The sequence below is a fragment of the Podarcis erhardii genome, assembly GCF_964252035.2.
Source record: "Podarcis erhardii genome assembly, chromosome: 3".
Taxonomy (NCBI): Eukaryota; Metazoa; Chordata; class Lepidosauria; order Squamata; family Lacertidae; genus Podarcis; species Podarcis erhardii.
The window spans coordinates 72,938,134-72,950,879 of record NC_138507.1 but is presented as its reverse complement, the minus strand read 5'-3'; the positions used below and the strand labels follow the sequence as shown (position 1 = coordinate 72,950,879).

The window sequence follows — 12,746 nt, the reverse complement described above, 5'->3', positions numbered from 1 at the left end:
ATTTTACATTATTAATATCCACTGGGCCAAATCATTGATCTGGTTGACGTATCACATCAAGTTGAAAATAAACTATGGTTGAAAGTAAACTGTGGTTGAATGTGAATGAGCAGCATGCTTGCACATGCTGGTTGAAAGTTACAATTCTACGATTCTGTGTAATGTGCAGCCATTTATGTTACTGCCAGCTGTCGCCAGTGGAGGACTCAGAAACGGGGCATTGCAGGAGCAGAGTGGCTGGTCACAAATACAGTTCAGGAAATAAGGATTTTCTTTTGTTTCAGGTTGCAACAGCGAATCTTGCATGGGCTTCTGTAGCAATACATCAAGTAGAGGTAAGACCGTGGAAAAAGTTTTTGTTTTTTTAGGAAAGCAGTAAACAGATTCTAGGAACTGATTCATGATCAATCAGCTTTGTAATATCTGATTGATGTAAACTGTTTGACAACGTAATCAAGTTATATTTCATTATCTGTATTTCAAAAGGGTGTACAGATAACTTGCAACTTATGTGCATTTAATTTATGTACATTCAGCTTTATGCACTTGGCAAATTAGGGGGCAGGTATCCAAGAAAAGGGTTTCAGCATTTCCATCTGCCGTTGAGACCAATTTGTTTTGACTACATGCAATTTTGGCTTTAGGTGCTATCCCTGGAATGTAACCCCAGCATAAATTGAGAGTCATTCAATTACTTAATAATTACTTTTTGACTTGAACCCAGTTCACATCAAGCTCTCACCACATGAGATGCAAGTTTGGATGTGGACAAGTCAAAACATATATTTCTATGAGCATGACATGTGTGTGTCCTAAAGTTCAGTTTGAGCCTCCATTTTCCCAAGACACACCCAATACTTAAAAAAATATTTTGGGTGATAGCCAGTGTTAGCCATACTCAGAGTAGACCCAAGGATTTATGTTATTGCAATCTATTGATGTATGAAATCCTCCAGATTCAGAGTCTTACGCCGGGATGGGGAACTTTTTCTGGCTGGTGGGCCAGATCTTTATCTGCCAACTGCTTGTGGGGCAACTTAAAAACCCCACAATGTTTTATTGATTTAAAATGAATGGTACAACAGTCAGCATAACAGATGGCAATGTATATATATAGCCAACAGGTACAACCAGGAGAAACTCGCAAAGTCAGTTAAAATGCACCTTTAACATAAAGTTTTTACAGTACTGCAAGAAATATCCCCTTCATAATGTAAAGTGTGTTGCCAGAATTTGAAAGGAAGTATTGTTCCTGTTAATAAAGCTAGGTTCTGGTGGGTCAAAACTGAGATGTGGGCAGGGTCATTGTCTGTCCGTCAGACAATCTGACATAGTGACATCAGGTGATGCTGTGCTTTGAAGCCCCACTTGTCAGGACTTCAAAGAGCAGTCCTTTGCAAGTAGCCCTGTTCTGCTCCTTAAACCTCCAAAAAATTGGAGGTTTAAAGAGCTTAAATTGTAGGTGGGTAATTCCATAGTAACTAACATAACATTGTAAACTTATTTATATAACATTATTTGGGTTAACATTAAACTCTTTGTGTGCTTACTGGAATGATTTTCCCTACTAAAATAATCAAGAAGCCAGGAAAATAATGGTAGATGCTGCTGCTAAAAGATTTTCTGGCAAATGAGCTGTGGCCAGCATAGAATCATGGAGTTGAAAGGGATCCAAGGGTCATCTAGTCCAACCCCCTGCAATGCAGGAATCTCAGCTAAAGCAACCATGACAGATAGCCATCCAACCTCTGTTTATAAACCTCCAAGGAAGGAGAGTCCACCACCTCTTGTGGGAGTCTGTTCCACTGCAGAACAGCTCTTACTGTCAGAAAGTTTTTTCTGAATGTTTAGTCAGAATCTCCTTTCTTGCAACTTGAAGCCATTGGTTTGAGTCCTACTCTCCAGAGCAGGAGAAAACAAGCATGCTCCATGTGACAGCCCTTAAAATATTTGAAGATGGCTATCATATTTTCTCTCAGTCTTCTCTTTTCCAGGCTAAACACACCCAGCTCCTTCAAGTGCTTCTCATAAGGCTTAGTTTCCAGACCCTTGATCATCTTGGTTGCCCTCCTCTGCACACGTTCCAGCTTATCAACATCCATCTTAAATTGTGGTGGCCAGAATTGGACATAGTATTCCAAGTATGGTCTGACTAAGGCAGAATAAAGTGGTACTATTACTTCCCTTGATCTGGACAATATACTTTTGTTGATGCAGCCTAGAATAGCATTAGCATTTTTTTGCTGCTGCATCACACTGTTGACTCATGTTAAGCTTATGGTCCACCAAGACCACTAGATCCTTTTCACATGTACAGTGGTACTTCGGGTTACATACGCTTCAGGTTACAGACTCTGCTAACCCAGAAATAATACCTCGGGTTAAGAACTTTGCTTCAGGATGAGAACAGAAATCGTGCTCCGGCGGCACGGCAGCAGCAAGAGTCCCCATTAGCTAAAGTGGTGCTTCAGGTTAAGAACAGTTTCAGGTTAAGAACGGACCTCCGGAACGAATTAAGTACTTAACCCGAGGTACCAGTGTACTGCTAGTAAGCCAGGTCTCCTCCATCTTATATTTGTGCATCTGGTTCTTTCTGCCTAAGTGCAGAACCGTACATTTGTCCCTACTGAAGTTCATTTTGTTAGCTTGCACCCAGTTCTCCAATCTGTTCAGGTCATTTTGAATTCTGATTCTGTCTTCTGCGGCATTAGCTACCCCTTCCAGTTTGGTGTCATCTGCAGATTTGATGAGTATCCCCTCAGTTCCTTTATCCAAGTCATTTATAAAGACATTGAACAACAATGGGCCCAGGACAGAACCCTGTGGCACCCCACCTGTCACATTTTCCCAGGATGACAAAGAACCATTAATGAATACTCTTTGGGTTTGGTCAGTCAACCAGCTATGAATCCACCTAACATTTACCTTGTTCAACCCACATTTTACTGGCTTCCTTGTGAGAATATCATGGGGGAGTTTGTCAAAAAGCCTTACTGAAATCAATATACACTATGTCCACAGCATTTCCCTGATCCACCAAGTTTGTAATTCCATCGAAAAGAAAGAAAAACAAAGAAAGAAATCAGATTGGTCTGGCATGACTTATTTTTGAGAAACCCATGCTGGGTCTTAGTAATCACAGCATCATTTTCTAAATGCTCAGGTATCGATGTCAAGCTCACTGGTCAGTAGTTACCTGGGTATTCCTCCCCCCCCCCCCTTTTTGAAGAGGGGGACAACATTTGCCTGCCTCCAGTCTGTAGGGACATCACCTGTTCTCCAAGAATTCTCAAAAATAATAGACAAAGCTCCTTTAGTACCCTTGGATGCATCAGGCCCTGGAGATTTGAATTCATTTAAAGTAGCTAGGTGTTCCCTTACTACCTCTTTTCCTGTCTTGGACTGCAGCTCCCTCCTTACATCATTTATTCTGTTCTCACCAGGTTGGGCATCGCTTTCCTTTTGGGTGAAGACAGAGGCAAAGTAGGTGTTGAGTAGTTCCGCCTTTTCTCTCACCCAATAGCATTTCTCCGTCTTCCCCACACAGAGGACCCACCACTTGCTTGTTCTTCTTACTTTGGACATAGCAGAAGAAACCTTTATAATTATTTTTAACCTCTTTTGCAAGCCTGAACTCATTCTGAGCTTTAGCCGGCCTGACTTCTCCCGTGCAGCTGTTGGCTATTTATGTATACTCCTCCTTTGTGATTTCCCCTTTCTTTCATTTCTTATAAATGCCCTTCTTAACTCTCAGCTCATCTGTATGCTCCTTATGCAGCCACACCGGTTTCCTTAGATGCTTCCCACTTTTCTTTCTTCTTGGTATTGTCTACATTTGGGCCTTCAATATTTCTCCTTTTAGAAACTCCCATCCTTCTTGGACTCCCTTCTCAGTAAGTATTTCTGAGCACAGGATCACACCCAGTAGCTCCTTCAGCTTTTTGAAATTGGCCTTCTAAAAGTCCAGAGTGCGTGTCTGACTACACTCAGTTTCCCCTTGCCTCTGTATTCTGAAACCCAGGAGAACATGATCACTTCCTCCCAAGTTTCCGAGCACTTCCACTTCATCGATCAATTTCCCTCTGTTGGTGAGAACCAGGTCCAAGATCTCTTTGTTGGTGACAATTCACTGTCTCACGCACAAATGCCTTATAGCAAGACCCTGTGAAAATGACACTTTATTGTGCATTTGCTGAAGGTCAGCAGCAAGTCCATATGAGAAGTTGTAATGCCCATTGGAATTTAAACTTGGCTGTGGAAACCCCTCGTGATTCCCCCCCCTTTCAACCAACTTTTATATTTATTTGTAGGGAAGACAAATGTTAACAAAGTCCTTTTTGTGTTTCAAAGAAGAGGATTCTATATTCATGAACATAATATTGCCAGCACCTGGTCAACAAATTTTCTTTTCAATTTCCCTCAAACTCAACAACAACAAAGTTGCCCAGCTGGCACCAGTGCTTCAGTGGCTGTTTCTGCTTCAGTGCTTTCCTTCAGAATAATTACATTTACCATAGGGGCATCATCCCCTTTGTCTCTTCAGTTTAAAATATTTGAAAAAAAACCCCACAAACATTTACACTTCTGTTCAAAACTGCCTTTTACAGGGTTGTACTGTTAACCTGAGGCTCAGCAAGAGGCCTTTGGTTCCTGAGGAGAATACCTGTATGTATAGATGAGCCTGGTTATTCAGTTCACTTTAGCTAGGGAGATGAATCAGAATAAGACTGGCTCCTTGATAAATCTGAGAGGAAGCTGGTAGAAGCTTCTTCATGCTTCAAGAAAGCGGGTGAAGTGGGGAGTCTAGTAGAGAAATGCCCGTTCTGCCTTTTCTAAACCACACCCAGGTTGAAGTTACTTTGAAAGTTTAAACATACAATTATATTACCTATCTTCTAAGAGCATTAACATATGTCCACCTTCCCCTTGTCTGACTTGTCTTTCAGAGGGTAAGCTTCTTGAGGGACGGGACCTGTCTCTTTTTGTAAAACTCTGTAAGGTGCCCTGCATTGATGGTATGGTACAAATAATAAGGCCTAATAATTATTAAACTCTTAGGAAAACAATTATGACAACCCTAAAAAGGGATTTAAGTGACAAAATCACAACACATATATTCTATATAAGTTGTGCACATTGTGGTGTTATGTTGCTTGTAGGAATTGCTGCACATAAAACATCTGATAGGTAACATCTCAGCACATTTTCTTGATGTTAACATCTTAAGGAAGAGCATAAAGTTATTTTCATTTGTTGAGGGAGGAGGGAGTATGTGTTCTTCTGACTACATACCCAACCAATATAAGTTTTATTGGTTTAAGTTCATCTGATTTTATTCAGTGCATGAAGTTTCTTCTCAGTTGAGAAGAGAATGAGAAAGCAAAACTGTCAGTACAATAAAAAGGTCATTAACCTATTGTCTATTTTCTTGGAGAGGTCTTTAACTGAATATTAGGAAAAAAAACAAGAGAAATTCTGAGTCATCTTGCATGTCATGTTTCTGGTTGTTTTACTCACATGTAAAATGCCATTTTGAAAAACTGTTGTCAGATGATGAAATTTTGGAAAACTATTTTTAAAATGATTTAGAACATGTTAACTACATATGAAAATGAAAGATAGGTCTGTAAGTTGACATTGTCATGGAATTACCCAAGTTTAAAGAGCAGGGCAGACTGTTTGCAAAGGACTTTCAAGCAGCCCCATGCTGCTCTTTGAACCTCTGGCTTTCAGAGGTTCAAAGAGCAGTGTTGGAAGAACAAAACAGATTCCGTTGAGCAAGCTGCTCTCCCACTGCACATTGGTTGATGGGCAAGTGGAAGTGTGCCTTGCACCAGCAAAGGAAAAACCGGAAACTCACTTTAAGTTCCTGTTTGTCCCTTTAAGCACTGCCCATACCAGCCTCACACCTGATGTCATATATGATTTCAGATGCAGGGCAGATAGGTATGGCTTCTCCAGAATGGCTGCACAAACTAAATGGGGAGATTTGGCAGGTCATGCTATTGTTTCCCCACACCTAGTCTTTGCTTAGTCATGAACTTAGCTCTCTGCCACGGAATCAGCGAGATTTTAAAACCCAAAGGGTTCTTAACCCTCACAAGTGCTTTCCTCTTAGGGACAATCAAAATCCTTTGCCTGCACCATGAAAACTTCTGTAACTCACTTTTCTTCCCAGCTACTTCCACCAGTTTAGTATATTATTATTTTTTATAAAATCTTCCAAACTCAGTTTTTTTAAATCTAACCAAATCTGAGAGAGCTACCATGAACTTGGCAATGGTGGTAAGTGATGTAGGCCTGAGTCTGCCTCTTTCTTTTAAGAACCCAGAACATGTACATACTACTCAGCCAAAGGATTTGGTAGAAAATAATATAGCTTATTTACCTCAGTTATTGTTTGTCTTAGATGTTGCTTATATAAGATGAGTAAATGGGGGGAAAGACAATCTTTCTTAGGCAGAAAATTGAACACTTTACCTGTCTGAGCAGGTTAGTAGAACTGACTGTGAGCTAGTATCCTAGGTTTCTGCATTCAGAGTTTATATGCAGAGGAGGGCACAAACAGTAAAGTCTTCAGGCTCACAGTGTAAGAGCTGCCATTTTAGACAATTAGAAAAATACAATAAATCCAAGTTAGCATATCTGTAAACACAATAAATCTAAAGCTAAAGATGTGTATATGTATGTGTATATATATCTAATTTTAGATAGCATATATACTCCATACTTTTGAATGTAACCTTTTGCTTATATAAGCAATAGTATTTCAAATGTTCTGGTCAGGTATCGAAGGGCCTCGCTAAGCAGACTGAATTGAATGACTTCCTGCTTGACGTTTCAAAGTAAGTCACACTTACAACTCATTCTCAGTTAGTTGCATGAAATATGTGTGATGGAGAATCATGGAAGGTAGTTAGCAAATGTCATGTCTTGTTACTGCCCTTAGTATATTACCAGCTGGTATAGAAAGATAAGCACTAAAATCTTATGCACACTTACATGGAAGTAAGTCCCATTGAACTCAGTGGAACTTACTTCTGAGTAGGCATGCATATGACTACGTGTAAACTATGGCAGAAGAAACATTAATTCTAACTTATTATTTATCCTGGTTTCAGTAACGGAGTGCATCTATCTGCAAAAGTCTTAGCAATAAATAAATAAATTGTACATAAACAGCAGGAAAATATAAATTCTTCATAAGAATGATTTTGTGCACTATGTTACTCTTGTGGAAAGCAAATGAATGCATTCAGCTTTGACCTCAGGATGTTTTCTACAAGGTTTAGGAATGGATGTTAAATGATAACAGTTCTTACCCAGACAGAAACACTGTCTTACATTTCTTCTTTCTTATCAGTCTGAATGTCACACAAAAAGGTACACAATTTTTGGAATAATATCTGCCTCTTGGAAATATTGAATTCTAATGGCCAGTGATGCTTGAGAATGTGGAACATTTAAAGCATCTTTTGTTAATACATCTGGTGCTTATCTGTTAGTGACTTTGGGTACCTGGGACAGCTACTATATATTAATCAGGGAGAGAGAGCTGCTGTAGTAGCTTGTGGAAGCAAGGTCAGCTTGTTTTTCCAGTCATGCTGCACCTGGTTTTAGGAGGGAATATTTGCTGGTGTGCTCACAGAACCAGGTATAGAGAAGCCTGCTGTCAGTGTCCTGCTGCCAGTGCAAAGAGGAAGAGGATATTAAAAATGAAATAAACATTGCCTATATTATTGTACTAAAAAAAAGTCATTTAGAGGTGGTGTAATTTGGGAAAAAATATGTTATAATAAGCCCAGCACATGGAAATTGCTGAAGGCAGCTGAATCAGTTTCTTTAGCAAGATGAAAGAAGATGGATAGCTTGGTCAAGTGTAGCTTATATGGGTGAAATGTTAAAAAGAATCACATATGTTTGACTATCATCTTATCTACTGGATTGTATGATTATATATCTGCTCTGAACCTTTGCTTAATTGAAGGATCCCCCATCTAGTCTGGTACAGAAGTTGGAATTTGCAGCTTAGGCAAGAGTGATCTGGGTTCAATTCCCTGTTCACTTAGTTACCTCCTTATCTTTTAGTTTACATCATAGGATTGTTGTAGGGGCAACATTTTTGCTGCTGTGAGCTTCTCGGAGGAAGAATAGGATACATATGTGATAGATAAGAACCCCCATGTAGAGCAAACAGATGGTGGGTTGTTTGGCTTTGTCAGCACCGGCCAATTCTATAGCACTGCCAAAGATGACAAATCAAGTTTTCTGTTAGTTCTGTGTGCATGGATCCAATCCATTTTAGAATCTACCAGTAAAGCTTCAGTTGCCATATGTGGTCCTTGAAGGTGCACATAGGGCACAGTCGAGCAAGATGAGCAATGCATACAAGCCTATGCAGGGAGAAGATTTATGTGGTATGGTTTCATAAATAGATGATAACCTATTGTTTTATCAGTAAATGAAAACCAGCATGGGTCATTGTGGTAGTGAAATCTATAAATGATGTTATTAATAAGAACTTCACCTATTATCCTGCAGAACCTATTTTGATAACATTGTGGCAATAGATGCTCTACTTGAAAATATCATGGTAATGTATCTTTTCTCTAATGTCAACATTACATCTTACTTTTCAAGTCTTCCTCTTTGAAATCTGGTTTATATACTGTGCCTGATTGTTTGTCTGTTTCAAATCAGTGCATGTTCAAAGTATTACTTTTTAGAAGAATTATATATAAATTATTTAAAAATTTGTGTAGTGCTATCATAAAATAATTTGATTTGCTAATTGATATTTTTTTACTGCCTTTACATAGTGAGATCTCCAAGAGAATGTGAAGCAAGCAATCTTGGTGCTAATTGACAGTTGTTTAGCATGATTGTGTGAACATGCAGGTTCCTGGGAAGGAGGTTGCAGATGGCTTGCTCCAGTCCTACTGCTGCTGTGAGCTAAACCATGGTTTGGCTTGGTGTGTTACCTGAACCTAGGCTCATGGTTTGTCTGGCAGAGACAAACTACGAACCACCAGGGGTTCATACACTGCACCAAGCCAAACTATGGCTTAGCTTCCAGTAGCAGGAGGACAAGAGGAAGAGCAAAGCAGCCACAATCTCCTCTCCAGGAGCCTGCACCTTTATGCTCTGCCATGGTTTGGCTTTATGTTAAGTGTGAACTGATCTGGTGGCTTGTCAAATGCCACTTAAAGAGCTTTGGTAAACTTTATAGCTCACATTCTCAGTGCCAAATTACTTATGGTGCTTAATACATAACTTATAGTTGCAGGGATCTTTTAAAAATAGTAAATAGGTGCAGACTGTGGGGAGGGGTGTTAACTCTAGTTCTCCGCCACAATCCCCACGAAAATTCTCCCTCTGCCACCCAAATGCTACTAGCATCAGGAGGAAAACTTGGTTTCATTTTGAAAGGTTTTTGTGTAGAGCATTCTGTGTTCTGTCAAAACTCTGAATGTAGTCTATCATCTGCTCTGGGCATGCCACATTTCTTCTCATAGGCTCTGAGTTTTCAATAGCAGGTGTGGAGAAAATTGTCACTGCCACATCCCTGCACCAGAGGCATTGCCCATGAAAAGCCCTGGCCAGCCTGGGTATGTTTTTCCAAGGTAATATTTTAAAACCACAAGTCAAGGAGCCAATCCTTAGGGAATACCTTACTGAAAACTGAGTGTTCATGCCTACAGCTTGTTTCAGATTGCACGTAGCACCCCACCCCCTTCCAGGCTGCTAATGTCAAAAACACCACATTGTCATGTCGGAGGCCTTAGGTCATGCAAGTCACCAGCCTCATACAGCTCAGGATGTCAACCTCAGATGCTCCAGAAGGCATTAGTGATTTGTTATGGCAACAGTGACGGGTGGAAAATAGTGTTTGTGGATGAGATAAAGGGGCATAAATCAGATTGATAACATGTTGGCTCAGTTTAGTGTGTGTTTATTTGTCATATTGAGTGATATAGTTCTGTCCATGGCAGCTACCACAATGCACCAAGTCATTAACAGTAGTTCCTTGAAAAATCAATTTTTCTTTTTTTAATCGGAAGGCTTTATTAATGATTATTTCATCTTAATATGCTAAATCTCAGCAATCCATAGTTATTTTAGGTTTTGTTGTTTGTCACGGAAATAAGTCATTTATTTTGAAGGGACGCTATACGTGGAGCACAGCTGTGTTGCCTCACTGAGTAGCTATAAGTGTAAGTTAGAAACAAGGTGGAAATCCATTCCTTTAGAGAAGATAGGGAAGAAAACTGGTTCACAAGTCATTTGAGCAGATTTGTCTGGTACGGCAACCCTGTGTGCACTTGAGAACTCACAACTGGGTAAACATAGACTTGAGCTGCAGTTCTAGAATTTTTGCAAAGTGAGGTCCTCAGCTAAGAGCCATTAGAAACTTAATCTTCAGCAGCAACTCACTAATTGCTGTTGGCTACTCTATGGCTCCAAGGGAGGAGAGGAAAGGAAATATATCTTAGCCTCACCTCTCTGCCAGGACTGTGTGCGCCTTCATCCAAACAAAATATTCTATCGTAGTTGAATTGTACGAAGCCTGCACATTACATGGGAGATCCGTGACTGGAATGGCTTACGCTTTTTATATTGAATTGCACCTAGCAGGGTTTATAACTTTTCTTGAAGCAGTAGAGTTGGGGGAGAGGAGCAGTTCAACATTTTTCCTCTGTGCCATTTCCCCAGTTATCCCATGGTGTTCCAGAGAGTTCCCGTCTTGGCCCCTGAGCTGTTTTAACATCTTCATGAAATTGCTAGGTGAGGTTGTCCAAAGTTTTGGAGTGAAGTGCCAACAGCATACACTGAGGAAACTCAGTTCTATTCCTTCTAAGGCTTGGCCATGTATCTTATTTTCGCAGAACCGTTAATGTGCTGTGAAAGTGGGGCCAGGCATATTCAGTGGCTTTCAGGGGGTGGGAGAATTATAAGAACTTTTGGTTGGGGTAGGCCTACCTTTTAAAGACAAGGTGCCCGAGGGTTTTTTCTTTTTCTTTTTTTTTCAGAAAAAATGCTTTGTTGCCGCTTCACGCGGTGGCTTGGCTGCCCTCAGCAGCCTAGTGGCGTTCCTTTTGTAATTTGAGACACAATGTCCCATGGGAACGGTGTGTCCCGGTGCTTGTGACTGGAAAGAGGGTCTTTTTAGTGATGGTCCCCTAGTAGTGGAATGTCCTTCCTCTTCAGGAAAGGAAGGCACCAACATTATTACTATTCAGAAGACAAAGCAAAACCATGGGTTTTAGTTAGTGGCCACTGATATTTTGACTGCCTTTATGAAATCTTTTGCTGCTGTTCTGGTTTTATCTAATTGAATGGATACACAGCATTTTCCTTGTTCTCCTATTTATTCATTGTTTTGATGCTTCTTTTGATTGTTGTACTTTTTTGTAAACTGTTTTGGACAGGAATTAATACGAAAGTGGCCCAAAACAGTTTTAAATAAATAAAGGCAGAGAAACAGCAGTTAGGCATAAAAACTCACTTTCAACATAGACCTTCCCTGAGGATCTGCTTTCTGACTTGTGTTTTATATATTACTTGGGGAAACAATGGCATAATTCACTAGTACTACAAAATCTGGAGATGAGATATATAGTTAGATAGTATTTCTCTCTGAAAAAATACTCTTATGCTCTTCAAATTGACACTCATAACTGAGTAGCCTAAAAGTATACTCAGGTTCATGACACAGTGGCCTGAATCAAAAGATCTGTAAGCAAAGTTCTGCTCATGGAAACCTGCTGCTTCCTGAAGGAAGAGACAATTTTCACCAATCCCCCCACCCCACACTGCAAACAGCTCCTTGTGCTCTCCCCCCAGTCTTCTGTGGGGAGATAGGAATCCCTTCAGAATAGCATGGGAAGTGGCATAGAAGTGTGAAGAAGAATCAACAAAAAATGCCTCCCCCAAATTCCATGAAAGAAAGCCTTTGCTTGATATGCACTCCATCTGTTCACAGAAATTGTTCTCCATATTGAACCCAATATATTTACTATTCTCTTGATAGTAATGTTAGAACTTTCCTGCGCTTTTGTCCAAATAAGCTGCCTAAATGTAATAGGGAAAAAACCTTTAAAAAATAAATAAAGCTTTCTAATAAAGCAGACTAAAATGACCAGAAGCTAGGATATCATACAGACCCATAACTGCTACTTTTGAGTAGTTCAAGCTTCTGGAAAATGTACCAGTTTTGTTCTCCACAAATAAACTATAGAAGAGTCTTTATTTACCTCTAAATTCATCCCAGATTTTTAAATTTGTTTTGTGCTTCCTAAAGCACCTATCTTTTCCTCTTGGAACCTTCCTTTCCCATTCTCCACAAACTCGAATATCCCAGGGGGTGCTTAAGGAAGGAGTTACTCGACCTCTATTGTCAGAAGAAGAAATAAATATATTTTAATTATTTTTATATAACAATATTTATATATCACTTAATGGTAATAATTCTTAAGTGGTTTCCATAAAATAATATAAAGTATTTATAGGAAAATTCAACAGACTTTAAAAGCAAGTAGACACAATAAATTATGATTATTTAAGTAAAATCAAAATTTCATATCTGGATAGGCTTGCATAAAGGATTTTTTTTAATAGCAGACATCAATGACAATACAGTGAAGCATCAGGCTATTTTCATGAGTAGAGATAAATTATTACAATCAATGTACGAAAAGAAATATGACTTACAAATTACTTAACTTTATAATTAAAGTAGCAACAAC

General features: G+C 39.5%; 1 protein-coding gene across 8 annotated transcripts in view; it reads left to right on the top strand.

Moving 5' to 3' along the window:
• The window catches only part of PDE10A (phosphodiesterase 10A), a 188,185-nt gene that overhangs the window by 151,621 nt on the left and 23,818 nt on the right, over positions 1–12,746 (top strand). For 5 of the 8 annotated variants that reach the window (XM_081855167.1, XM_081855164.1, XM_081855170.1 and 2 more), the window contains 3 exons: positions 285–335; positions 6,766–6,845; positions 8,542–8,593. In XM_081855167.1, the coding sequence (XP_081711293.1) occupies positions 285–335; positions 6,766–6,845; positions 8,542–8,593 (183 nt within the window). The remainder of the gene's footprint in view (positions 1–284; positions 336–6,765; positions 6,846–8,541; positions 8,594–12,746) is intronic. The other 3 variants (XM_081855168.1, XM_081855166.1, XM_081855171.1) reach the window with 1 other exon arrangement.